Source organism: Mustelus asterias, chromosome 17 (assembly GCF_964213995.1).
Source record: "Mustelus asterias chromosome 17, sMusAst1.hap1.1, whole genome shotgun sequence".
NCBI classification, from domain to species: domain Eukaryota; kingdom Metazoa; phylum Chordata; class Chondrichthyes; order Carcharhiniformes; family Triakidae; genus Mustelus; species Mustelus asterias.
The window spans coordinates 41,984,933-42,012,882 of NC_135817.1; the positions used below are offsets into that span (position 1 = coordinate 41,984,933).

Here is a 27,950-nt window from a genome sequence, read left to right on the forward strand (position 1 = left end):
TCTCTGAAAGAGCATTCTTCCTAGCCCCACCTCCCTGCCCTATCCTCGTAACCCTGCACATTCTTTCTTTACAGACAGCAATCCAATTCCCTTTTGAATATCTCGATCCACCATGCCTCCACCAAGCTCTCGGGAGGTTTGTTCCAGACTCCAGCCACTCTCTGGGAGAAATATTTTTCCTCATATCACTTGTACACTTCTTGCCAATTATTTTGAATCTGCACCCTCTTGTTCTTGATGTTTCCTTGAGTTGGAGCAATTTATCAGTCTTTACCCTGCCAGTACTGCTCAGGAGCTTGAACACTCTATTAAGTTTCATAACTTTCTTTTCTTCAAGGAAAGCATCCCCAATCTCTCCAATCTCTCCTTGTAGCTGCGGTTCTTTATTCCTAGAATCATGCTTGTGGCTCCCCTCTCTACACTCCAATGCCTTCACATCCTTCCTCAAGGATGCCCAGACCTGGATGCAGTACACCAAATGGGCTTACTTATACTCATTGCTCCATGAAGAAAGTCTAAAATACTTTATTAACTGCTCTCTCAGCATGGCCTGCCATCTTCAGTGTCTTCTGTACACATATACCGAAGTCCTTCTGTTCCTGCACCTCCTTTAGAGCTTCTCCCTTTACACTGTCACTCCATGTTCTTCCTGCCAAAATGAATCACTTCACACTTCTCTACATTGAACTCCATCTGTCACTTGTCTGCCCAATCCACCAACATGTCTGTGTCCCTCTGAAGTTCAAGACCATCCTCAGCACAGATGACAACGTTTCCAATCTTTGTGTCATCTGTCAGTTTTGAAATCATGCCCTGTTCATTTTCGTAGCGTCAGATGAATGAACACCGCAAGACAATCACGAGACAAGAGTGTTCTCTTCCCGTTGGGAAACACTTCAGTGGTCATGGGCATTCGGCCTCTGATCTTCAGGTAAGCGTTCTCCAAGGCGGCCTTCACGACACACGACAATGCAGAGTCGCTGAGCAGAGACTGATAGCCAAGTTCCGCACACATGAGGATGGCCTCAACCGGGATCTTGGGTTCATGTCACACTATCTGTAACCCCCACGACTTGCCTGGGCTTGCAAAATCTCACTAACTGTCCTGGCTGGAGACAATACACATCTCTTTAACCTGTGCCTAACCTTCTCTCCACTCACATTGTCTGTACCTTTAAGACTTGATTACCTGTAAAGACTCACATTCCAGTCATTATTTTGTAAATTGAGTTTGTGTCTTTATATGCCCTGTTTGTGAACAGAACTCTCACTCACCTAACGAAGGAGCAACGCTCCGAAAGCTAGTGGCTTGTGCTACCAAATACACCTGTTGGACTTTAACCTGGTGTTGTGAGACTTCTTACTGTGCTTACCCCAGTCCAGTGCCAGCATCTCCACACCCTGTCACTCAGACAGTTTCTTCTCCAAGTGCCTACTTTCCCTTTTATTCCATGAGCTAGAATTTTGCTCACCAGTCTCTTGTGGGGTGCTGTATCAAATGCCTTTTCAAAATCCATTTACACCACATTGCCCTTATCAACTTTCAGTGTAACCTCCTCAAAAACTTCAGCAAGTTAGTTAAACATGGTTTTCCTCAATGAATCTATGCTGGCTTTCCTTAATTATCTTGCACTTGTCTAAATGAGTATTGATTTAGTCCCAAACTATAGCTTCCAGAAGTTTCCCTACCACTGAAGTCAAACTGACTGCTCAGTAGTTATTGGCTTTATCATAGCATCTCTACAGAGCAGAAAGAGGCCATTCGGCCATCAAATCTGCACCAACTCTCTAAATGAGTATCATACCCAGGCCCTCTCCCCGGCACAATCCCTGTAGCCCTGCACATTCACCATGGCTGATCCATCAAACCTACACATGTTGGGACACTAAGGAGCAATTTAGCATCGCCAATCCACCTAACATGCACATCTTTGGACTTTGGGAGGAAATTGGAGCACCCGGAGGAAACCCATGAAACCCAGATACTGAGAAAATGTGCAAACTCCACACAGTTACCCAAGGCCAGAATTCCCTCCAACCCTTTTTGAACAAGGATGTAACATTTGCAAATCTCCAATCCTCTGGCACCACTTCTGTGCCTAAGGGAGACTGGACGATTACCACTGGTGCCTCTGCAATTTACACTCTGACTTTTCTCTATCTTTGGATTAATATCATCTGGACTAATTTTAAGTAAAGATAGCTTTTCTAACACCTCCTCCTTCTCATTTGTAAATTCTTCTAGTGTATCAATTACCACATCTCTCACTTCAGCCTCTATCTCCAGTGATGTAAGCTTCCTCTTCCTTTGTAAACACAGATGCAAAGTACTTGTTTTACATCTTCACTATTTCTCCTCCTTCCACATGTACGCCCCCCTTTTTATCTCTAATTGTTTATGTCCTCTCCTTGCTATTCTCTTTGTTTATTTCACTTCCCCTCTAGTCCTTCTATATTCAGCTTGATTCTCCATTTTATTTTCTGTTTGACAATCTATTGTATGCGTACTTCTTCATTTTCATTTTCTCTTCTATCTCTCTTGCCATCTTGAGGACTCTGTATTTAGTTTTCCTACCTTTCCCCTTCAAAGGAATATGTGTTGACATTGCCTGCAGTACTTTTTCTTTGAAGGTGGCTCATTGTTCAGCCACCATCTTTTCAGCCAACATTTGATATCAACTCATTTGCATGCCATCAAAATTGGCTTTCTCCCAATTTATCTCTAATCTGGTTTGTTCCTTGTCCTTTTCTATGGCCAACCTAAACCTTAAGGTACAATGCTCACTGTCCCCTAAATGCTCTTCCATTGATATTTGATCTATTTGGGACAAATCATTCCCCAGAATGAGTTCCAAGAGTGGCTGCCCTCTCGATGGACCAGGAACATATTGCTGCAGAAAATTAGCTTGAACACATTCTCACCCCTCTTGTCCCTTTGCACTATTCCTATCCCAATCTGTATTTGGATAATTGAAGTCCCACATTATAATTACTCTGTAACTCCACCTCTCTGTAATTTTTTTGCAGGTTTATTTTTCTATATTCCTTCCACTGGTTGGTGGTCCACTTACTACACCAGTCAATGTCATTGCACCTTTTACATACCATACCTCTAGCCAGAAATATTCTGTCCTTGCATTCTCTGGGACATCCTCTCTCTCCAGAACTGTAATGCCATCTTTAATCAATATTGCAACCCCCACCTATCCTCACCATTTTCTTCCATTCTTGTCTCTTCTAAACACTAAACACCTATTATCCAGGAACATTGGTACCATTCAGTTCTTCCCTTCTTGAGCTGGCAATAATATCATAATTCCATTTGTCAACCTGTGCCTTTAGTTCACCAATCTTATTAATTAAACTCCATGCATTCACATACATGCACATTAACCCTGATTTAGGCTTAACTTAAAATTAATAAGAATGGAATTAAAAGCATGTATGAGATGGTCACTCTGGAAGTTTAGACATGGATGCATCCATGTCCTACAATGTGCCAACATGGTGAGCATGTCCCAATATGGGTTGCATGTAAAGGGATTTTGAAACTGTGCACAAGCTTGCAATTAGGTCAACAACTTCAGCGCAATGAGCAGCTGTGCTGAAGCAGCTGAGCTGCCTGTTTGGAACTGATACTGTCGGCAAGACTATACGGGCTTGCAAATCCCGCCCAAGATCAACTGCAAATCCCGCCTGAGATCAACGGACCTTTCCATATTCCGCCCCTCACCCTCTCCAATTCCCGTGGCAGGCATGGCAATAAAATTCCAGCCTGTGAGTCTCTTTGCCCCTTGTTGTTTTTTGGTACTCTTTCTCTCTTGACGAGTGACCCTCATGCCTCCTGCCTCATAAATGTCTAACAATGCAGTCATTGTGCTCCTGGTATTTCATGAAAGATGAGTGCCAGGAAACTATGCGCAGAGGCCAAAAGAGAAAATGCTGGAGAATCTCAGCAGGTCTGGTAGCATCTGTAAGGAGAGAAAAGAGCTGACATTTCGAGTCCAGAGTCAAAACTTTGACAAAGGGTCATCTAGACTGGAAACGTCAACTATTTTCTCTCCTTACTGATGCTGCCAGACCTGCTGAGATTTTCCAGCATTTTCTCTTTTGGTTTCAGATTCCAGCATCCGCAGTAATTTGCTTTTAACTATGCGCAGAGATTGACTCAATTATCTCGATCAACTTCAACTCATTTATGCCCAGACACACAGGCCATATTATGGATCCCAAGAGAACTCTTCCAATTGGCTCTTCACAAAAGATACACTGCAAAGATTATGAAGATTGGTTATTTACTTCCATACTTTGTACATGGAACATTCCTTCCTCTACCTCCATGCGCCAGTCATAGAAACATAGGAACTAAGAGCAGCAGTAGGCAAATTCAGCCCTTGAGCCTGCTCCGCCATTCAATCTGGCCATGACTAATTTCTCCCTTGTCTCAAATCCACCTCCCAACCTGTTCCCCATATCCCTCTTTCCCTTTTTTTATTAGATACATGTCAATCAACCTCTTGAAAACATTCAACAATTCAGACTCCACTGCATTATGGGGCAGCAAGTTCCACAAATTCACCGCCCTCTGCAAGAAGTACTTCCTCCTCATCTCAGTTTCAAATCTACTGCCTCTCAGCCGAAACTGTGACCTCTTGTTCTAGATTGCCCAATTAGAGGAAACATTTGGTCTACATTTACTTTATCAATACCTTTTAAAATTTTATGTATCTCGATCAGATCCCCTCTCATGCTTCTAAACTCTATCTAAACTTTTTTGAAAATTTAGCTGGTACCAACTTTATAACAAAATGCACTTCCTGGCACTAAAGTTTCAAGGGACTATTGGAAGATGAACAATACTTGTTTGAATAAACAATCACCTATGGCAATTTTAATCATGTTTCTATAACTGATTAATTTAACTTGATTGATAATAATCTTAATTGACTGTAGCTGTGCTTGGTGGTCAATTAGTTGAGGACTCATTACACAACAACTATCCATCAAGCAACCCATTCTCTTATAACCTAGATGTCAGGAGCTAATTATTTTTAAGGCAACTTGACAATCTACGTTTACTTCAGGCAAATCCCAGTTTAAAAACCTTGTGGAAAGATAGTATTGCACAAAAGTCATTTTTGTCCACTGTTGTAGCAATTAACAATAGCTGGCAGGTACAGCAGCTTTCACTGCAATGTTAATCCTGTCTGCTGAAGTCTGCTTTGTATGCTTCATTATACTGTGACATTTCCAGGCTGCCGTTAGATATGTAAATGAACATATGGATACCGACTTTTAAGTGAGCAAAATTTTAATTTCAAAACAAATTTTGAAAGGTGATGAGAACTAATATTTTATGTTTTATGGGATTTGAAATGTGAGTTGTTGCTTGCAACCAAATTGCAGCAAAAATACCAAATGTATTTCGCAATGCAAAATGATGCCAATTGTGCAAGTTATATTTTCACTTTTTGAATATAAAGCTGGATACGCTTTTAAGGACTAAAATCAAAATAGCAGGAGTGTGTAATTCAGTGAGTATTTTGAGCAGTGCAAAACTGTTAGCAGAAATGAAAGAGAACTGGCTAATTTTGTTCAAGTCTGGCAACCGCCAGGCAATCGCCATCTCCAATAAGAGAGAGTCAGACCACCTCCCTATGACAGTATCATCATTGATTCCCCAATGATCACCTTCTGGGGCCACCATTTACCAGATATTTAACTGCACCAGTTAAATACATAGTGTGGATACAAGAACTGGTCACAGGCTTGGTATTTTGCAACTCCTGACTAAGCTCCTGTCTCATCAAAGATTCTCCACTATCCGTAAGTCACAAGTCATCAGTGTGACGAAATGCTGTTCTCTTTCCTGGATTAATGCAGCTCCAAGAAGCTGAACACTATCCAAAACAATGCAATCCATTTGACCTGCATCTCTCCACTGTCTGTACACTGTGGCTGCACTGTTTACTTTCAGCAAGATACGCTGCAGGAACTTGTCACGTTTTCTTCAATAGCATCTCCCAAGCTCAGAACATCTGCCACTAAGAAGGACAAAAGTGGCAGACATGTGTGAGTACCATCACCTGCAAGTTCCTCACCAAGTGACTTGGAAATAAATCAATGTTCCCTCATCATCATTGGATCCGAATCCTAGGACTTCATATCTAACATCACTGTGGCGATATAAAAAACAGTACAGCACAGGAAACAGGCCCTTTGGCCCTCCAAGCCTGTGCCGCTCATTGGTCCAACTAGACCATTCGTTTGTATCCCTCCATTCCCAGACTGCTCATGTGACTATCCAAACTATTACACAATTCTGGCTTGGATCATTTGCAGTTTTCACATTCTCCTCGTGTCTGCGTGGGTTTCCTCTGGGTGCTCTGGTTTCCTCCCACGTTCTAAAGATGTGTGGGTTAGGTTGATTGGCCATGCTAAATTGCCCTTTAGTGTCTCGGGATACAAAGGTTAGCGGGATTAGCGGGGTAAATATGTGGGGTTACGGGGATTGGGCCTGGGTGAGATTGTTGTCGGTGCAGACTCGGTGAGTCCTTCTGCGCTGTAGTGTTTCTATGATTCTATGATTCAATTTTAATTATGGACAAACAGTGTGGACTTTGTCAGTGATCGCAACATCCAATGAAGCATAAATGAAGTTGTTGAAAAAAAAATCACTGAATAGTGATTTCCTTCCCGCTTAATCACAGACTGAAATTCATAATTGAAACTTGTATATTTGGAACACTTTTGCAGACATTTGCTGCACTGTGCACATAGTTTGATACTCATTCATTGTATTGAAATACTGTTTTGGTTTTCATGAGACTTTTGATATCTTGCGTATATATAATTGAGTTATGTACACTACAAGACAGGTGGCCATGAGCACCAAGGAATGAAAATTGAGAGCCGAAAGAAGTTAAATGAATTGTTTCACTGATGCTTGTGTACAAAAGAGTTTGATGGATTGAGCTTTCTTGAGCTATCTTTTCTTAAAGACACTTCATCTGGATTGTGGAAAGTATTATTAACAGTCCTGGTTCTCTGGATTACATTACATTGTTGTAATTATGCAACACACCTTCACTTCAAAATAAAATACTTAATGAGTTGTGATATAATTCAGTGTGCTATGTTTATAAATTGGCAACTCACCAAGGTATTACTGAATGACAACATAGCTTCTAGTCAAACAGTTGTGTGTATTATTGAGCAACATCAACAGAAACAAAAATGTGCAAGTTCTAAATAATGTACAATGCAATCTTTATAGTGTACTTGAATTCTAAAGTCCCTTGCCTTAATTGATAATGTTATTATGGTGCTGGGGATGGGGGGGGGGGGGGGGGGGGGGTGGGGGGACAGCTCGAGTCCTTACACAGTGCATTAATGCAATAAACTTGGAACTTGGGTCAATAGATTGCACCATAATCATAGAATCCTACAGTGCAGAAGGAGGCCATTCGGCCCATCGAATCTGCACTGACCACAATCCCACCCAGGCCCAATCCTCATTACCCCATGCATTTTCCCTAGCTAGTCCCCCTAATACTAAGGGGCAATTTAGCATGGCCAGTTGATCTAATCCACACACCTTTTGGACTGTGGGAGGAAGCCAGAGCACCCGGAGGAAACCCGCGCAGATACAGGGAAAACATGCACACTTCATATAGACAGTGACCCAAGCCAGAAATCGAACACCTGGCGCTGTGAGGCAGCAGTGCTAACCACTGTGCCCCCATGCTGCCCATACATAAAGTATGCAGGGATTCTACATTCTTCTGTAATTGTACCTCCATCTATGATCAAAAACCCTTTCATTGAAGCTCCTAGTGGGAGTATAAGACTAGTAAATTTACCCTAATATGTAAGGACACATTATAAACTGGCATATCTACAGGTACTGTCCTGTTCCTTTTCATAGAAATCATAGAAACCCTACAGTGCAGAAGGAGGCCATTCGGCCCACCGAGTCTGCACCGACCACAATCCCACCCAGGCCCTACCTCCACATATTTATCCGCTAATTCCTCTAACCTACACATCCCAGGACTCTAAGGGGCAATTTTTAACCTGGCCAATCAACCTAACCCACACATCTTTGGACTGTGGGAGGAAACCGGAGCACCCGGAGGAAACCCACGCAGACACGAGGAGAATGTGCAAACTCCACACAGACAGTGACCCGAGCCGGGAATCGAACCCGGGACCCTGGAGCTGTGAAGCAGCAGTGCTAACCACTGTGCTACCGTATTCATTTATTCAGTTATGAACATACACTCATGTAAAATTGAAGGACAGTAAATGACCAGCTGGTCCGTCAAACCTGCCCCACACTCAAGATAACCTGAGCATCATAATGAAACACTTCCCCTTTCCCCACCATAGCCAGGTGATCTACTGGAACAAGCAAAAAAAAAGAAAATCAACAATGTCCAGCAAGAGAAATAAATATTCTTCTGCATGTTGCACTCCATCTCACTCAGGTGATCAAAACCAGTCCAGGAAATCAGATGGATCAAATGTTATCTATAGTTGATGTAACTCAGCAACTTTATTTTGTTTCTGCAATTTTACCATATGCTGTTGTAACTTTTCAGTTTTGGAAATATGATTTTTCAACTTTCAATTGAGTGGTAAGTTTGCAATTTGATTTGAGGCAGAGAAAACTGCTTAAAAATGCAAGGCCACATCCCAAGGTGAAGGCGAGAAAGAAACGAATCACTGTCAGTGTTAAAAGGGAGACATTTCCTAAACTCCAGACATCCATCAAAACTCGTAACTGTCCAAGGATGAGACATTAAAAATGCAAAGTACTGGATATTGAAATAATGGGAGCCACAGACAGATACACCCAAAACCTCTTGGAACTTCACAATAGATGAAGTATTTCAAATCGAAGCTGCCCAGCCACTGGGAAAGATTAAAAATGACATGGGTGGTGTTAGGAAAGCCATGAACAGAGGAAACCACTTGAAGACTGCTTTCTCTTATTTGGGTGTCATCCAGTTCAAGAAACCAACTCTACCACCAACCTACCAGCCAACTGAGACCTCATAATGGTTGCAACATCTTCTCCATCTTTTATTTATTAGTCACATTAACAGTGCAATGAAGTTACTATGAAAATCCCCTAGTCGCCACACTCCAGCACCTGTTTGGGTACACTAAGGGAGAATTTAGCATGGCCAATGCACCTAACCAGCACATGGTTCAGACTGTGGGAGGAAACCAGAGCACCCGGAGGATACCCATGCAGACACGGGGAGAACGTGCAGATTCCGCAGACAGTGACCCAAGCTGGGAATCGAACCTGGGTCCCTGACGCTGTGAGGCAGCAGTGCTAACCACTGTGCCACCATGCTGCCACAATCTGACTGTATCAGCCACAGCATTTTAAATCTATGCCTTAAGGACGTACGTGTGTGTGTGTGTGTGTGTGTGTGCTCATAAATTAAACTATTATGCACATAATTATCACCACTGTTGGGGAAGGCAAACCTTTCTACTTTATAATGTAAACAAACTGATTTTTTTTGTAAAATATTTAAAACTCTGAAAACAAACCTAATTGGAGGGAAATATTCTTTAAACATTTATTGAATTTCTGATGGAGCAACACCTGGAAAATGACAGCAGATATTCTGTGAACAAAATGAGTGAGTTGGCTTTCTGAAATGAGATTTAAGTCTGACAGTAATGGCTTTATAAAAGGAGTATGACACGACACATTAGCCTAGATTTTCCATGCTGAGTGAAGTTTAGATCTGAATTGTTACTGGCAGACTTTTAGGCATACCCAGATATAAGTGCATTGTTTTCAACACAATTCCCAAAGTAGCTCATTAGCAAGCTATAACTTCAGATTTGGATGAGTGTAGGGAGCATATTGTTAATTGTATATTAATTACATGTGAGTAGTGGACATTTTTACTGGGGATTCACTTGTGCTTCCATAATTGGAACAGACTGAAACTGCGATGGCTGTGTTACAAGTTGCATGCTTAAATGTACACCTCCATCAATGAAAATTTTGTCAAGGTTTGAAAAAATTGGCTCCACCTTCACCACTGGGAGGATGGTTGCCGAAGGCGAAAGCAGGAAAATAAGAAAAAAATTTGGACTCAAAACTAAAATCCTACTGACAATTGTGGAAAATGTTCGAAAGCAAGAGTAAATTGTCATGGTATGATTACCCTCCAATATTCTCTGTGCCAGGACCACACGACCAGTGGAAGAATGAGATGTATATGTGGATGTGTGTTACCTCACTTCCAAACAGAACAGTATGGACTTGGCATTGTCACTTCCTGACAGAAATAAAGTATTCCGTGCAATAGATGCCTGACAATTGGGTAGTGATCAATGTTTGGACCTCCTGTTGAAGTTCTTTAATGAAATCTGCAAGAAAGGTGGAAGAGTACCTTTGAGAGCAATAGTCTTCTGCAGCACCTGACAATGGCATCTATACAGGTCAGCATTGCAACAGACTAATCCATATGGCCTCAGCATTGGAACAACTGGCAAACAAAACAGCATCAGCAGCCAGGGCAACTGGACAGGCACTAGCCGAGGTCTCGGCTGAGCTGGTGGCTGTCCGGACCATGTCATTACAGAATCGACTGGCTTTGGATTACCTGTTGGCTTCGCAGGGAGGGACGTGTGCCATTGTGGGTCAGGAGTGCTGTACTTATATCCCAGATTCCTCCGAAAATATTACTCGCCTGTCCGATCATATCAAGAACCACGCTGATCAAATCCAAGAGATTGGCAGTGAATTTCACGATTATGATCCACCAGGGTGGTTGGGATGGCTAAATCACGGATTGTTTAATTGGATTTTTAAGGTCTTCCTCCTCCTATTCCTACTTCTACTAGGGATAGGATTACTTGGTTGCTTGTGTAAATACATTATTAATTGTTTTACCGATGTACCCATTTAATTAGTTGTCATGATATGACAAAAGGAGGGAATGTAGAATTGTATTAATTCTGCAGTAGTATAAGGAGATGAATGTATTAATTCTGCAGTAGTATAAGGAGACAAATGAGCAACTAGATGAAGCATTATAGCATGATGGGAAAAATAGTCAACTAAGTGGTACATTGTGAAAAAAACTAAGGTAACTAATTCAGGAAGCCAGACCCCTGTTGGACCTGGTACTACAGTCTCCAAGAAGCCTGGGAGACGCTTGATCTCTGTTAGATCTTCCAAGAAGCTTGACCCCTGTGGAATCTGATAAATCTGACTCCACTTAACTTAAGGAATGAGTAAGGCCCGAGGAGATCTGGCTATGCCTAACCCCCGTAAATATTGATAAAAGTGCCCCCTCATTACCTCTGGCTGGATGAATCAAGCAAGATAAGGTCAGGGATGAAAAGAGTCACATACTCTTTCTGCAGTATCAAAGAACAAAATAATGGTGTGAGCAATGTTACACAGGGTCCGAAGGGATTAACTGAGTGTACCTTAATGTACCACAATTTATGACACTGCCTATGTTTGTACTGTTAAGTGAATTCCTGACTAAGATCTGGTGATGAAAATTGATAAGGTTTTTGTATAAGTATTGGACTGATTTCTGATGAAATGGGCAGACTTAGGAAGGAACTAACAGTTGCACCAACTGCTCTCTGACTATAAGTCTGTGCCAATACGGCACGCAGTAATTTTGTTAATTAATAAGGACTTGTTGTTTTGTCAGTATAAGTTTGTTGAGTCTCTCTTCCACAGTCAGAAGCAGAAAAGTTTCAACTTCAACACAAGGAGGAAGAATCAAATTTCAAGCCATGGCTAACCATTGCTGACACTGAGGTTATATGTCAGCTTGATGTTCTATTATACCAACAGGTTACCTGACAGCAGGTAGCAAAGCTCAAAATTTACCTCTCTGCTGGCCATCTGCAATTACTGATTGGGTGTATTAGAACCTGCAGAACTGGTTGGCATCATTGTAGAGTGGCCCATGAACATATATTAACTCAGTAGAATAGCAAAATACTGTGATCGTCAGAAATCGAAGATAAAAAAACAGAAATTGCTGAAAATACTGAGCAGATTAGGTAGTATCAAGAATGAGTAATGACATATAAGGTGAAAAATAAATATAATATCTGTTTGAAAAGTCTGAATGCCAGTGAGAAAGTGATGAAGCAAAGTCCTTGTAAAATTACTGAAGTAAATTTGGCATAACGTTGCTGCCACTTAACAACTCTGGGTGCCCATTTCATTTGGACATGTTTCACTTTGCATATCTTGCACATCAGAATAATGGAAAATTGTGGGGGTAACATCAGCGGAGGTTGTTTAGCAGGCTCCCTACTGGGTGCCACGGCCTTCGCGCATTTCCAGGGCTAAGATTTTTTGAGTCATAAGCTCCATGCTGGAAATCGGCGCAGAGCTGATTACAATATTTAAATTCCGATTAGCAGCCCAGGACTGAAGTTTCCGGGCCGCTAGCACCCCCCCCCCCCCCCCCCCCCCCCCCCCGGGGGCAGCCTGACCCCTCTGGAGTGAAGTGAGGCCATGGATGCCCCCCCAGGATGTTGGGGGTAAGGGGGGTGCACCCTGGGCATTGCCAGTCTGGAGCGCTGGGGTGGGGGATGTCAGGAACGTTGGGGCTGGCGGGGGTGAGATGAGGCCATCAGGGCTGGCCAAGCTGGAGGGGGACATTGTGGCTGGTCGAGAGATGTCTGGGAGGCCAGCGATCGAGGGGTTGCGGGGTCGAAGGGGCAGCAATGCAAGGACACTGGGCTAGCCAGCGATCGGGAGGCTGGCAGTGTGGAGCCAATGTGTATATGCTGATCTCGGTGCTGACAGATCAGCGCATGCACAGTGGCCCACTCAACACTATGCTGCCAGCCTCTATAGGAGAAATAGGCCCACCCCCTTATTTTCAGAGTGAATCCATTTGGGGCACTCTGCAGTGCTCAGAGTGTCGGAGATTCATTCTGAAAATGCCACTGGAAAATCGACTTGAGTTATTCCAGTTTTTACGCAAATTCGGCATTTAGAATTTTTTGGGAGAATCCCGGCCTGTGTGTGTGGCAAACATAATCTGATTATTATCTTAATGAAGCATCCACCTGTTGGATGCATATCTAGTCGTGCTAAATTGTAAATGGAGAAATCATTTTTTGAAGTTGAGATCATATTTGGAGTTCGGTGTTCCATATAGCAGCATAGACACCGAGTTATTCCATGCTGTTCAAAAAAGGACTACATGACTTAACCTAGAACTTTGGAGGATCAATTTATGAAGAAAAATTAGGCTGGAATTTTACCGCCCTGCCCACCACGGGAATTGGAGCGGGCGAGGGGCAGACAATGGAAAGGTCCGTCGACTTCGGGACTTTACAGTTTCATTGACTATAGACTATGCAGGAACTTTATGCTCTTGACAAGATGACAAGGAGGGACTAGATAAAAGTCTTTACAATTCTCACCGACTTGAAGAAATTTGATCCAGTAAAGTTCTTGGCCCGAACTCTACCACCTTGCCTGCCCTGGAATTAGCGCGGGCGAGGGTCCGCCAGCAGAAATCTCTGTGGCCTCGGGCGGGATCTTAGAGTCTCGCCCGAGCAAGGCTGTAAAATCCCGCCGCTTAAGTCAGATACAAGTCTATGGCGCAATGTGTTTGTGTGCCAGTAATTTACTCCAGTTACTTCTGTGCCATATTCTAAGACAAATCTAGAAGGTCTGCGTCATTTTCAATGCAATGTCCATGCAGGCATATTTCAATACATGTACACCATGCATAATTTAACAGCACACTGGCACGCATCATTTTTAACAAACTCCTGCTGCCTTGCTTATAAGCAGTAATGATTAGAAAAAAGTTTGAGAATGACTTTTGTTCAAACTTGACTGGTGCATACATATTTGTTCACATATGTATACGTATCAGCAAGCTTTATGTTTGTGTTGTTTTATGTAGTATCTTTGATAGAGAGGTACATCGTTAGTTTCATACTGCTCTTTGGGGTATATCAGCTTCATGTGATGACATGTCAGCCCAAGACTACAGTTTAAACAGTGAGTGACATTGAAAATAGATGCACAGCAGCACTTCCAAACCCTCTGCCTTGTCATTATCCTCTAAATGAAGCTGGGTGAGCCACGTTAGGCTATCCCTAGGCAAGTCCTTGCAGAATCTGCCACTGTGCATCCATCAAACAGACCGGGAAAAAGAAAGATATGACAGCTATAGACAAGCGTGGGAAGTAAAGAAAATGAGCATGTGCTAAAAAAGAATAAAATATATGAAACCTATTCAGGCAATTACCCTTTCTCAGTGCTTTCCTGCACTATGTCACTGTTTAGTTTAATCACAACGATATAACTGTGCAGCGGGAATCAGTGAATCATTAGAATGCTGCTTCATATTGAATTTTTTAAATGTTTATCAGAAAAAAGTACACTTTGTTAATGAAATGTAGTTTTGATTGTATTTGGTTCAGTCAAATATTATCATCAACAAGGACAGGGGAAGAGGATCTCTACCCTAACTGTACAGCAAAGAAAATTAGATTCAAAGCATTATCCATTTTCCAATGGTAGCTAATCCAATCTAACCATAGGCTGGATAATGTTAGCTGTTAACCCCTGGTATACTGATCTCCACTGCATTCAATTTTTAAAAATTCATTCATGGGATGTGGACATTGCTGTTTGAGCCAGCGTTTATTGCCTATCCCTGAGGGCATTTAAGAGCCAACCACATTGCTGTGGATCTGGAATCACATGTAGGCCAGACCAGGTAAGGACGGCAGATTTCTTTCCCTCAAGGACATTCATGAACCAGATGGGTTTTTATGACAATTTGACAGTGGTTTCATGGTCATCATTAGACTTAATTCCAGATTTTTAATGAATTCAAATTTCACTATCTGTCATGGTGGGATTCGAACCTGGGTCCCCAGAGCATTACTCTGGGTCTCTGGATTACTAGTCCAATGACAATACCACCATATCATTGCCTCCCCGTTTTTAAAAGTAAGTTTAACGATGCTGTCAAAATTAATATTTTTATGTCTGGGGATAGGATGAAATAAGTATTATTTCTTTGACCTGAGCCCTGGCAAATTAATGGCAACCTTAAAGAAGGAATAATATGCACACCCCAAAACTTACATTAGTTGTAGTTCTAAATTGGTCATATGATATGTTGTCACAAAATTTAAATGACAGTGAACTAACTAAAAAATAAATGATAGGAAAAACAAAGTCATAATATGGTGGTTGAGCTTTCAATGGATTAAATTAAATTCAATGGATCAGCATTAGAACAATTATAGCTTTTTTTACCTGGCTTTAAGTAGGAGCATAAGCCAAGGTTTTGAGACAGGAAATGTCTTATGATACAATACTGCAGTACATACTACTGCGATATTGATACTTCCACAGCCTCAATGTGACGTATGGGAGTTGGAGGATGAGGAAATCCCTTATTTCAATCATCCTGTTGAGAAACTTAATGCTAGGCGTGTGGATGGGACAGATTTTGTAAGGAACATCCAGGAGGGCTTCTTGAAACAGTATGTAGATAGTCCAATTAGGGATGGGGCCATACTGGACCTGGTATTGGGGAATGAGCCCAGGTGGTTGACGTTTCAGTAGGGGAGCAGTTCGGAAACAGTGACCACAATTCAGTAAGCTTTAAGTTACTGATGGATAAAGAAAAGTATAGTCCTCAAGTTTAGGTGCTAAACTGGGGGGAGGCTAATTACAAGAATACTAGACAGGAACTGAAGAATGTAGATTAGGGGCAGATGTTTGAGGGCAAATCAATATCTGGCATGTGGAAGGCTTTCAAGTGTAAGTTAATCGGGATTCAGGACTGGCACATTCCCGTAAGGATGAAGGATAAGTATGGCAAGTTTTGGGAATCTTGGATAATGAGAGATATTGTGAGCCAAGTCAAAGAGAAAAAGGAAGCATTTGTCAAGGCTAGGAGGCTGGGAACACACGAAGCAAGTGTGGAATGCAAGGAAAGTAGAAAGAAACTTAAGCAAGGAGTAAGAAGGGCTAAAAGGGGTCACAAAAAATCATTGGCCAGCAGGATTAAGGAAAGTCCCAAGGATTTTTATACACATATTAAGAGCAAGAGGGTAGCCAGGGCGAGGGTTGGCCCACTGCAGGACAGGAGAGGGAATCTATGCGTGGAGCCACAGGAAATGGGCGAGGTATTAAATGAGTACTTTGCAGTGTAGATAGTTTGAGTCATGTTGAGATCAAAAAGGAGGAGGTATTGGGGTTCTTGAGAAATATTAAGGTAGACAAGTCCCCAGGACCTGATGGGATATACCCCAGAATACTGAGAGAGGCAAGGGAGGAAATTGCTGGGGCCTTGAGAGAAATCTTTGTATCCTCACTGGCTACAGGGGAGGTCATGATGTGGAGGTGCCGGCGTTGGACTGGGGTGAACACAGTAAGAGTTTTAACAACACCAGGTTAAAGTCCAACAGGTTTATTTGGTAGCAAACACCATTAGCTTTCGGAGCGCTGCTCCTTCGTCAGATGGAGTGGAAATGTGCTCTCAAACAGGGCACAGAGACATAGAACATAGAACGGTACAGCACAGAACAGGCCCTTCAGCCCACAATGTTGTGCCGAGCTTTATCTGAAACCAAGATCAAGCTATCCCACTCCCTATCATCCTGGTGTGCTCCATGTGCCTATCCAATAACCGCTTAAATGTTCCTAAAGTGTCTGACTCCACTATCACTGCAGGCAGTCCATTCCACACCCCAACCACTCTCTGCGTAAAGAACCTACCTCTGATGTCCTTCCTATATCTCCCACCATGAACCCTATAGTTATGCCCCCTTGTAATAGCTCCATCCACCCGAGGAAATAGTCTTTGAACGTTCACTCTAATAATCAAAAATCAAGTTACAGAATACTGATTAGAATGCGAATCCCTGGGGATCAAGTTACAGAATACTGATTAGAATACGAATCCCTAGGGATTCGCATTCTAATCAGTATTCTGTAACTTGATTTTTGTCTCTGTGCCCTGTTTGAGAGCACATTTCCACTCCATCTGACGAAGGAGCAGCACTCCGAAAGCTAATGGTGTTTGCTACCAAATAAACCTGTTGGACTTTAACCTGGTGTTGTTAAAACTCTTACAGGGGAGGTCCCAGAGGATTGGAGAATAGCCAATGTTGTTCCTTTGTTTAAGAAAAGTAGCAAGAATAATCCAGGTAATTACAGGCCGGTGAGCCTTATGTCAGTGGTATGGAAATTATTGGAGAGGATTCTTCGAGACAGGATTTATTCCCATTTGGAAATAAGTGGATGTATTAGTGAGAGGCAACATGGTTTTATGAAGGGGAGGTCATGTCTCACTAACTTGATTGAGTTTTTCGAGGAAATGACGAAGATGATTGATGAGGGTAAGGCAGTGGATGTTGTCTACATTGACTTCAGTAAGGCCTTTGACAAGGTCCCTCATGGCAGACTGATACAGAAGGTGAAGTCGCACGGGATCAGAGGTGAGCTGGCAAGGTGGATACAGAACTCGCTCGTTCATAGAAGACAGAGGGTAACAGTGGAAGGGTGCATTTCTGAATGGAGGGCTGTGACAAGTAGTGTTCCTCAGGGATCAGTGTTGGGACCTTTGCTGTTTGTAATATATATAAATGATTTTAAGGAAAATGTAACTGGTTTGATTAGTAAGTTTGCGGCTGACACAAAGGTTGATGGATTTTCGGATAGCGATGAGGACCATCAGAGGATACAGCAGGATATAGATCGATTGGAAGTTTGGGCGGAGAGATAGCAGATGGAGTTTAATCCGGACAAATGTGAGGTAATGCATTTTGGAAGGTCTAATACAGATGGGAAATATACAGTAAATGGCAGAACCCTTAAGAGTATTGATCGGCAGAGGGATCTGGGTGTACAGGTGCACAGGTCACTGAAAGTGGCAATGCAGGTGGAGAAGGTAGTCAAGAAGGCATGTGGCATGCTTCATCGGCTGGGGCATTGAGTTTAAAAATTGGCAAGTCATGTTGCAGCTTGAGAGAACCTAAGTTAGGCCGCACTTGGAATATAGTGTTTAATTCTGGTCAATACATTACCAGAAAGATGTGGAGGCTTTGGAGAGGGTACAGAAAAGATTTACCAGGATGTTGCCTGGTATGGAGGGCATTAGCTCTGAGGAGAGGTTGGAGAAACTTGGTTTGTTCTCACTGGAATGACGGAGGTTGAGGGGCGACCTGATAAAAGTCTACAAGATTATGAGGGGCATGGACAGAATGGATAGTCAGAAGCTTTTTCCCAGGGTGGAAGAGTCAATTACTTGGAGGCATAGGTTTAAGGTGCGAGGGGCAAAGTTCAAAGGAGATGTACCAGGGAAGTTTTTCACCCAGAGGGTGGTGGGTGCCTGGAACTCGCTGCTGGGGGAAGTAATGGAAGCAGACATGATAGTGAGTTTTAAGGGGCATCTGGACAAATACATGAATAGGATGGGAATAGGGGGATATGGTCCCCGGAATGGTAGGGTGTTTTAGTTTAATCGGGCAGCATGGTCGGTGTAGGCTTGGAGGACCAAAGGGCCTGTTCCTGTGCTGTAATTTTCCTTGTTCTTTGAAACAAAGAAAAACGAAGGAGTGATTAACACAGGCATGTAAAATGCAGAGGAAAGTATAATTATTTAATTTATGCATTTATATCATACACAAAAATGAAATTTCTTTAAGAGACAGAAGAGATGGGGGAAATGATATCTATGGATATTATTTGTATCAAGGCAGTTGGCACAAGAGATTGTCAGCTAAAGCTGAAGTTCAAGGAATTGAAGGCAAATTATTAATCTGGAAAACTGGAGCTAATGTCAAAGGTCAGCCCTGACCTGATTAATTGGCAAAACAGACATGAGGGTCTATATAGCTTACTCCTGCTGCTATTTCTTATGTTCTTATGATGTATCACATTTGTAAAGCCATCCAAGTAACCCCATTCACTTGCTTTTTCCCCATTATCCCATGATTTTATTCCTTCAATGTATTTATCTATTTTGAATGTTACTATAAATCTGTTTCCACCACTCTTTTAGGCAGTGTATTCCAGATCGCAACTACTTGCTCTCTAAAAATAAAAGTTTCCTCGTGTATCATTCGGTTCTTTCACCAAGCACCTTAAATCCATATCTCCAAGTTAATGACCTTCCAAATGGAAGTGGTTTATCCTATCAAAACCATTCATGATTTTGAACACCTGTCAAATCTCCTTTTAATTTTCCCTGCTCTTAGAAGAATAATGCCGGCTTCTTTCCACACCTCTCCAGGCAACTGAATTCTCACTCCTGGTATTCTAGTAAATCCCTTTTGCACTCTCTCCAAGACCTAGACATCTTTCTGAAAGTGCGTTGCCTAGAACTGAGCACTATAGGCCAGTTAAAGAGAAGCTTGAGTTTTATTGTTTGGTCTCTCCAGGTACAAGCAATACCACAGGAGAGAGATATGCTCAAGGTTAGGAAGCTAATGGAATCTTTTATATCTGCACTCATGCGTAAGATAGGTAACAGTAAGTCAGCAGCCGGTTGAACACCTCTCCTGATTTTTGTTTTCATTTACTTCATTGCATATGAAAACATATGTTGAGAAAATACATGAGAAAAATGTCTGAAAGGAAGAAAGAGAAAAAGCATGAAACATAAAGAACGGAATTGAAATAGAATGGACAGAAATACAAAAACAGAAGGGACAAGAAATCTGGAGTCAAAGAAACGCAATTTTGACTTTGGAAATGGTATCAACACATGCATATCAAATGTAGAGGAAAGTATAATTATTACAATCTTATTTTAGTTTCACATGCAAAAATAAAACTTCTTTAAGAGACAGGGGACTATCTATGGATTTTATTTGTATGGACCTCCAGAAAGCATTTGATAAGGACCGTCGTAAGACTTTCAATTCAGCCACTCAATATTCATCTCTCCCAATTCTTAGTTCAATTTGAGAAATATATAAGAGGTGGAAAATTGCTATCACCCATATGATTTATCCCAAGTCAACATTACCCGGAGATTTATTCATAGGAAGGGTTATTTAACATAGTTTTGACTATGAGCAACACTATGGGAGATAGCTCGCATTTTATTCAACGTTTTGCATCTTATTTTTGCTTTCTAAATCACAAAATTGAGTTTCCTTGTGTAAGCAAAGGAAGGATAGACTTGGGGACGGGAGAGAAATTGTGAAAGCTCCTTTCACAAAGTCGCTATCAATGACACAAATGGTTGCACATTAATTCCTGGCTTCCTTTATTAATGTTTGACTAGTAGTCTGTTATAAATGTATGAAAAGGTCTAATGTGTCTTATTGAATTCTGTGCTTTTCAAGGTCACTAAAATTAATTCTGTTTAACCCCAGTTACACTTTTATTAGAAGAGGCAAAGTATGCAGTTTTATTGCTAAATTGAAAAATGATAGAACCATGAAAAAATGCATTGGAGAAAGTGCTTTGGGAGGCTGCATCAAAATTCATTTGGCGAGGTAGCCAAAATCAGTGTCTTAAATCAGATTCTGAGGTGCATTATTCATCACTGCATGGTGCATGCTTCATTATTTGTTATTGCATAGTGCCTTGAAGCAGCTTGTATCCATTTATAAAATGACAGCTTTTCACAAGCCGTATTTTGGAGGCTGTGTGCTAAAAATGCATAGTCCCTGTGCCAACCCGGTTGAAAATAAACAACCGATTTGTAATGTTGCATATTGAAAAATGCCAAATTATTCTACATTTCAGCTGATATATATTTTCAAAGTTGAGAAATTCTGGATGTTTAGAATTGTGACCGAAATAAATATTTTCTCCAAGCTGGTGCTGCCAGACAACATATTCCTCATGATGGATGTGAATGTTCAACTTGGAACTAATAACAGCCATAGTCACGTATTTAACAACAATAATGTGTAATTCCATCCAGAGTAAACCTGTGAGCACTGTGCATGATGCCCAATAATACAAAACTTCAGCCGATACAAATTATTTTGTCATAAATTGATTTTGCAGATTCAAACCCACATTTATAAACTGGCCTGTAAAAGCAAGACGACCAAAACCTTTATAATTTAGCAGTTCTTCATTGTATTATTCTCTTACATGCTCTGTACATGTTACAGTGTTCATTCATAACTAACAATAACAAATAAAACCATATTCAATATTCCATTTAAACAGATCCCAAGTATAAAACAATCCTCTGTGGTTCATTTAAATGCATTTTGAAATACTACATATGATGTGGTATTTCCAAAATATAACTTATTTTTGTACATTCTGGCTTTAATTGTCTTATGTTTTGGAATCACTGGTCTGTTATAACTATTTTGTGAAAAACTAGTTTCTGGAAGAAATTAAAAAATATATTGTTCTAATAATTTTATATTTGAGGGCTCAGTTTATGAATTTGACATCTGTTCCTTGCTGATTTGGGACTTGTTTGTGCACTATCAAAGAACAGTTGGGAACAAAATATACTTCTATCTTACGTGGAGATTGCAAATGCCCTGCAATGCACGACAGTCAGGCACTCATCAGGTCAAATATCTAACTCTCTTATATTTTGTGGGTTCATATTTCATGGTTGAATAATTAGTCTGGCTTCACATCACTCAGAACTATTCTAATTGCCCTACGACAATAAAAGTAATCTCCATTAACCTTGTATCAAAATTGTCTGCATGCATGCAAATATGTGAAAAAAGCATGCTGGGTGTCTGGTTGAGGATTTGTGCCAGTATTCCAGTTTTGAGTTCAGATGACTGTTCTCAGCTTATGCTAAATGATTGAAATACACTTTTGTCCATTTAATATTCTGTGTGCAATCATCCATTATCTCACAGATAAATAGTGTAGACGCAGTATGTTCCTATATATTAGCCTTCAGAATGAACAGCATAAAAATGTTTAAGATGTTTGAATCAGAACGTCCCGATATTTTGGCTATTTCTTTTAGTTGCTATTGTTTGAGAAATTGATTGGAAGTTTTGTTCTTTCTTTCAAGGTGCTATGTTGATGACAGGGTCTCAAAGGTTGCCTGGCTGAACCGATCCAATATCATTTTTGCTGGAAATGATAAATGGTCCCTGGACTCTCGAGTGACTTTATTGACCAGTGCTCACTTAGAGTATAGCCTTCAGATTCAGCAGGTGGATGTATCTGATGAAGGTCCTTACACATGCTCAGTGCAGACCCAGCATCACCCTAAGACCTATCAAGTGCATTTGATAGTACAAGGTAAGCTATTTGTGTCATTTATTTCTTAATGTGTTTGCCATCGCAAGATATGAATGTTCCTGCAGGAAGGATCGATATTGTCTCAATATTCAGCAGCCATTCATAAAGGCGCAATGTTGAGTTTGGTGAACAGTAGTTAATCCAATTGTCTTCATGGGAGGTTATTTTACAAGGCTTAATTTCTGTTTGACTTCGAAGTCCGATATACCATAAATCACATATATGTCACATAAGAAGGCAAAGAGTTGGTTGGAGTATAATTTAAAATGTGAAAGCTAATTTGTGTGCCTGGAAATTAGATCATGTCTCCATGTTCATCCCCCCCCTCCCCCACCCCCTGCCCAAATTGGCACACTCTCCTGGTGCAACACACACCAACGACTTTGACAGTAGGTCCACAGCAGATTTGTCTGCAAGCCTAATTAGGATTTTACTTGTGAGCTACGGCCACCAGTGACAGTCCTCGAAGCAGCTTTCCAATCATGAGGATAGTGATATTATCCCGGGTGCTGGGACACAACTTTCAGTGAGTCTGGGAAAAGGAGGAGGCAATCACAAGAGTAGTGAACAGTAGCTGGCAGTTTCTCTCAGTTTTAGCTTGGAGTGCACCTCCTCCTCTCAGTTCCACATTCCGATAAGTATCTTTAAAAATTCATCAAGGACCAATGTTTAGACCATATGTTTTCTTGGTAATTCACAGCAGAGCAGAACTGACGCCTGCTGCATCCAGGGTAAGCCCCTATCCTGTGACATTGGACATGGGACTCCAGAAATTCATTGGTGCCTCAGCCGTTTTTCAGATGGAAAGCAGAAAATTAAGCTTCCAATGAGCATGTGCTCATTGGAAGCTTAATTTTGGAAGTGCACTGCCCACTTATTGAATCAGGCTGTTCTGTAGGCATCCACGGTACACACCAGAATTACTTAAATCACTAACAACTATTAAAATTTGTTTTACATATGGACCCCTTTGGATATTGGGCTGTCCTCACATCTAACTCACCGTGCAACAAACTTGTCCAGTGACATGTGCCTATTGGCCAGAAGTACCTTGACCAGCAATTTTTAAAGAACACATCTACTGCGTAATGGTCAGTTGCTAGTTTATCTTTTGAGGCCACTGGTCAACATGTGGGTGTTTCCTGACCATGAAAAATAATTCTGACTGCTGAGAAGAAGGTATTGCTGGTGTTGGTCTAATTTTCACTGCCTTCTCAATATTTATACTGTAGTCATGACTGGTCTAGGAAGGCTCCTCTATAAGGAAGTCACCAAGACACACAGCATGAGGGGGAATACATGTATCACTTCGACAGAGAAAAGTAGAATGAAACAACACTTGCCTTTCATGCAATGCAGACTTCATTAAGATCCAAAGTGCCATCGCCTATACTATCATTACCTTGCTTGCAGCCCATCACAGCCTGTCATCTTTCTCGATAGATAGGATTCCACTTGTACAATGTTCCATTCTTTTGTGACTACAGGCTGTCGATTTGTGCCCAGTTTCCAGGCAACTGCTATCTTTCCTTGGTCCTGAGCAACTCTTTGGTGCCACCATTGTTCCAGCAGGTCATCCAGTTACAGGCTGGCCACCTGACTACAAGGGATATCCACTTTTCTGTCATGAAACCTGGGAAACAAGAAGAGGACGATGCCCGTGAGTGGCAAGGTTCACCACTGCTCCTGGTTGCCAGAATGTTCAAAGACATTGAAGAGTGGTGCACCTGAGCCATCCCTCCCATTCCATCCTTATCACCATCATCCTTACTACTACTACCATGAATTGACTCCCTTCCGCCTAAAATTATGGGTCTACTCTTCAATAAATATAAAGACCAACAGCTATTCTGGAACACAAATTAACTTATCAAACTACCATATTCCAACTGTAGCCAGTGGTTAACCAAAATTCTTATGAATTGTTCATTGTGCAAACCTTTAGTGCCTGTTGTGTGTGCTTGTTTACTTATCCAACTGCACCTATGAAATATTTCCCCAGTGGCTACACCAAATTGAAGGTTATGGAGCTTCTATTTAGAAGACCGTAGTGGTAGTGGCCATAGTAGTTGATCTTGAGGAGCTCTGGCTTTAAGGGTTTGTAATCATTCTGAAATGGCATAACCTGGAGTGAGTGATTTTCCTGCTCAGGTCACTGGTAAAAATTGGTATTGAGCTTCAGAAATGGTCCAATCCCTGTATTTAAAGTTGGACCCCAGTGACTTCAACCAGATGTTATTACCCGAAAGAGCAGGTTAAAATTACAGACAACAGAAACAAAGCATGTTATTGAGCCAAAGGTTTTCCCAGTTGAATTTAACTGCCCTCTGGTTCCCGTCAGACAATCTGGGTTAAAACCTCCCTGGCACATTTTGTCCCTACATTTATATTGCCATTATAAATTCTTGATGTCCACATTAATTACAATAATTGCAAATGTAAGTTGTCATATTGCAATTACAACCGTTCCCATGCCAACTCACCCAGTGTTCATGCTGAAAGTGCCTCCACGGAGAGAGGGTGTAATTATAACATGACAAATTTATGTTGGTAGCTTCTATTATAAATGGAAGATATCGAACTTTATGATGCAAGATGTTAACAGGATGCGCATGCAGAGCTAAGATGTTTATATTGCAATATAGATCACTGGATGATAGAACTGCCTGACCCATAAGCCTTTCTGCTACCAAATTCCAATTCGCTTCACAATGGCTGATAGATGGAAGTCAAGTGAGCTAAGTCAGAAGATATTTTATTCCAGAAATAGAAAGCTTTGTTTTCATGTGGTACCTCATCACATCCTGGCAACAAGCTGATGGAAATCACCCAGCAGAAAGAATTAAATTCAAGTGACAAGCATCCCTTGGATTTGTAGGTCTGGTTGGAAGTTGAGTCCTAAACCATTTGCACCAACAGCCTCCTGAGATTACTTAGCAACTGAAAAGAAGCCATCCGTATTACTTTCTTTTTTTCTCAGAGTAAATTTTTCTTCAACCTGATGCCATTTACTGGAGCCTTCGTGTGTACAAGAATTTCTCTTGCAACTTTCTGTTTCAAAAGATGTTCCATCTTAAAATGGAAAAATTCAACAATTTTGGAATAGCTCACCTTCAGACAAAGAGTCATGAAACAAAGCTTGCAAAACAAATTTACATTGTTTTGGAAGGTGAAAATCGTCCTCATGCCCTTTATATTCCTCTGTTGAGAAATGTGTGAACATTTGGGGTACTGTTGTACAATTATTGTCAAAAATGTAAATTAATAATAATTTACCATAATGCTGACGGAAAAAGTGGTAGCTCATTCCTGAGATGAGAAATGAAGTATATAAGGAAAGAATTGTTGGAGATGGTGGCCATAATTTCTGTGACTGAGTGTGAGCAAGAATAGGAGACTTACAGGGGGCGATTCTTCGATCTCGCCGTGCTGTTAATAGATCGTGCTGATCCGGATAATAGTGTGTGGGCCTAAAAATCAGTTTTGCACCCAGCGCCAAGCAATTTGCAATTCTCCAGCTCGCTCTCTAATGGAGCAAACCAGTTCACGTCCAGAAAGGGCGCAAGGCCGATTTGTATGAGATTCGCTGTATTTCAATCTCATTAGCGAGTTCGGCACGTAACCCCACCCCCTCCTGGAACGCACCTCCCCTCTTGAGCAGGATGTCACATGGGCGCGAGTCAATACTGGTCCCTACAAGTGTGGTTCAGGTGCAACAGTTGTGAGGGTGAGCGAGGAGGTGAGTACTGCTTCACCAACCTCCAGGGTGCATGAGGGCAGGTCAACCACTGCCATGGTGCAGGATAAGGTGGGGGCTCCAATGGGCGCAGGGGCTCCAATGGGCGCAGGGGCTTAACGGATAACCTTACAGACTGTCTCTCCCTCTCTCCTTTCCCTTGGAAGTATTCTTGATGCCTTCCAATTATCTCAGGATTCTGTGAATTTGTAGACTATTTGTGGGAGAATGTACAGGAGATAGAACATAGAAAAGCTACAGCACAAGCAGGCCCTTCGGCCCACAAGGTGCACCGAACATGTCCCTACCTACCAGGCTTACCTATAACCCTCTATCTTACTAACTTCCATGAACTTATCCAAAAGTCTCTTAAAAGACCCTATCGAATCCGCTTCCTCCACCACTACCGGCAGCCGATTCCACGCACCCACCACCCTCTGAGTGAAAAACTTACTCCTAACATATCCTCTGTACCTACTCCCCAGCACCCTGAACCTGTGACCTCTTGTGGCAACCATTTCAGCCCTGGGTAAAAGCCTCTGAGAATCCTCTCTATCAATACCCCTCAACATCTTATACACCTCTATCAGGTCACCTCTCATCCTTCGCCTCTCCAAGGAGAAAAGACCTAGCTCTCTCAACCTATCCTCATAAGGCATGCCACCTAATCCAGGCAACATCCTTGTAAATCTCCTCTGCACCCTTTCTATGGCTTCCACATCCTTTCTGTAATGAGGCGACCAGAACTGGGTACAGTACTCCAGGTGGGGTCTGACCAGGGTCCTATACAGCTGCAGCATTATCTCCCGATTTCTAAACTCAATTCCTCTATTGATGAAGGCCAGTATTCCTTCATCAATAGAGGAATTGATGAAGGATTCATCAATTCTTCATTGATGAATGAAGAATTTCACAGCCTCCACCTGCGACGCTGCTTTGAGCGTCCTATGAACCCGGACCCCAAGATCCTTCTGATCTTCCACACTGCCAAGCGTCTTACCCTTAATATTATATTCTTTCATCCTATTCGACCTGCCAAAATGAACCACCGCACACTTATCTGGGTTGAAGTCCATCTATCACTTCTCCGCCCAGTCTTGCATCTTATCTATGTCTCGTTGCAACTGCTGACATTCCTCTACACTATCCACAACCTCACCAACCTTTGTGTCATCAGCAAACTTGCCAACCCATCCTTCCACGTCCTCATCCAGGTCATTTATAAAAATCACAAAGAGCAAGGGTCCCAGAACAGATCCCTGGGGCACTCCACTGGTGACCGACCTCCATGCTGAAAAAGACCCATCTGCAACCACTCTTTGCCTTCTGTGGCAATGCCTTCATTTTTTTACACCCTTTGTTTTGTGAGGTGTTTCCTTATGTTCTAGAGCCATGAAACGAGATTTACCAAAAGCTCTGACCAACAAGTGTAGAAAACGCAACAAGGACCTTTACACTGAATGCCAACCCTATTTTTATCTGGGCTCTGACACACTTCTGTGAACCCCAATTAACTGAATAGTTAAGACAGTAGATGAGCAGAGGCAGACAAAAAGGGAGATAATTCATGATTCCCAGCAAAAATACATCTCAGTGAGGAGGAAAAAACTCCAAGGGGAGAAATAATCTACCCTGGATAACCAAGGAAGTTCGGAAGCTATTAAGTTGAAAGCAGAAATATGTAAGATGGCAAAGATTAGCGGTAGACCAGATGAGTGGAATAGATTCAGAATACAGCAAAGGTAGACTAAAAAAAATCTGGAAGGAGAATGAGGGCAAGCCAGCGAGCAACATAAAAACAGACATTAAGAGCTTTTAAATTACATTGACAGGCAGATAGAAATCAAAGAAAGTATTGGCCCCACAGAGAATGAAACTGGGGAAGTAATTATGGGGAATAAGGAAATGGCAGAGGAATTAAATAGATATTTTGCATTGGTCTTTACTGCAGAGTTC

General features: G+C 41.7%; 1 protein-coding gene across 1 annotated transcript in view; it reads left to right on the forward strand.

The window, feature by feature from the left end:
* Positions 1-27,950, forward strand: part of lsamp (limbic system associated membrane protein) — an 811,339-nt gene that overhangs the window by 317,169 nt on the left and 466,220 nt on the right. Inside the window, exon 2 of the mRNA XM_078231994.1 lies at positions 22,026-22,258. Within this exon, the coding sequence (XP_078088120.1) occupies positions 22,026-22,258 (233 nt within the window). The remainder of the gene's footprint in view (positions 1-22,025; positions 22,259-27,950) is intronic.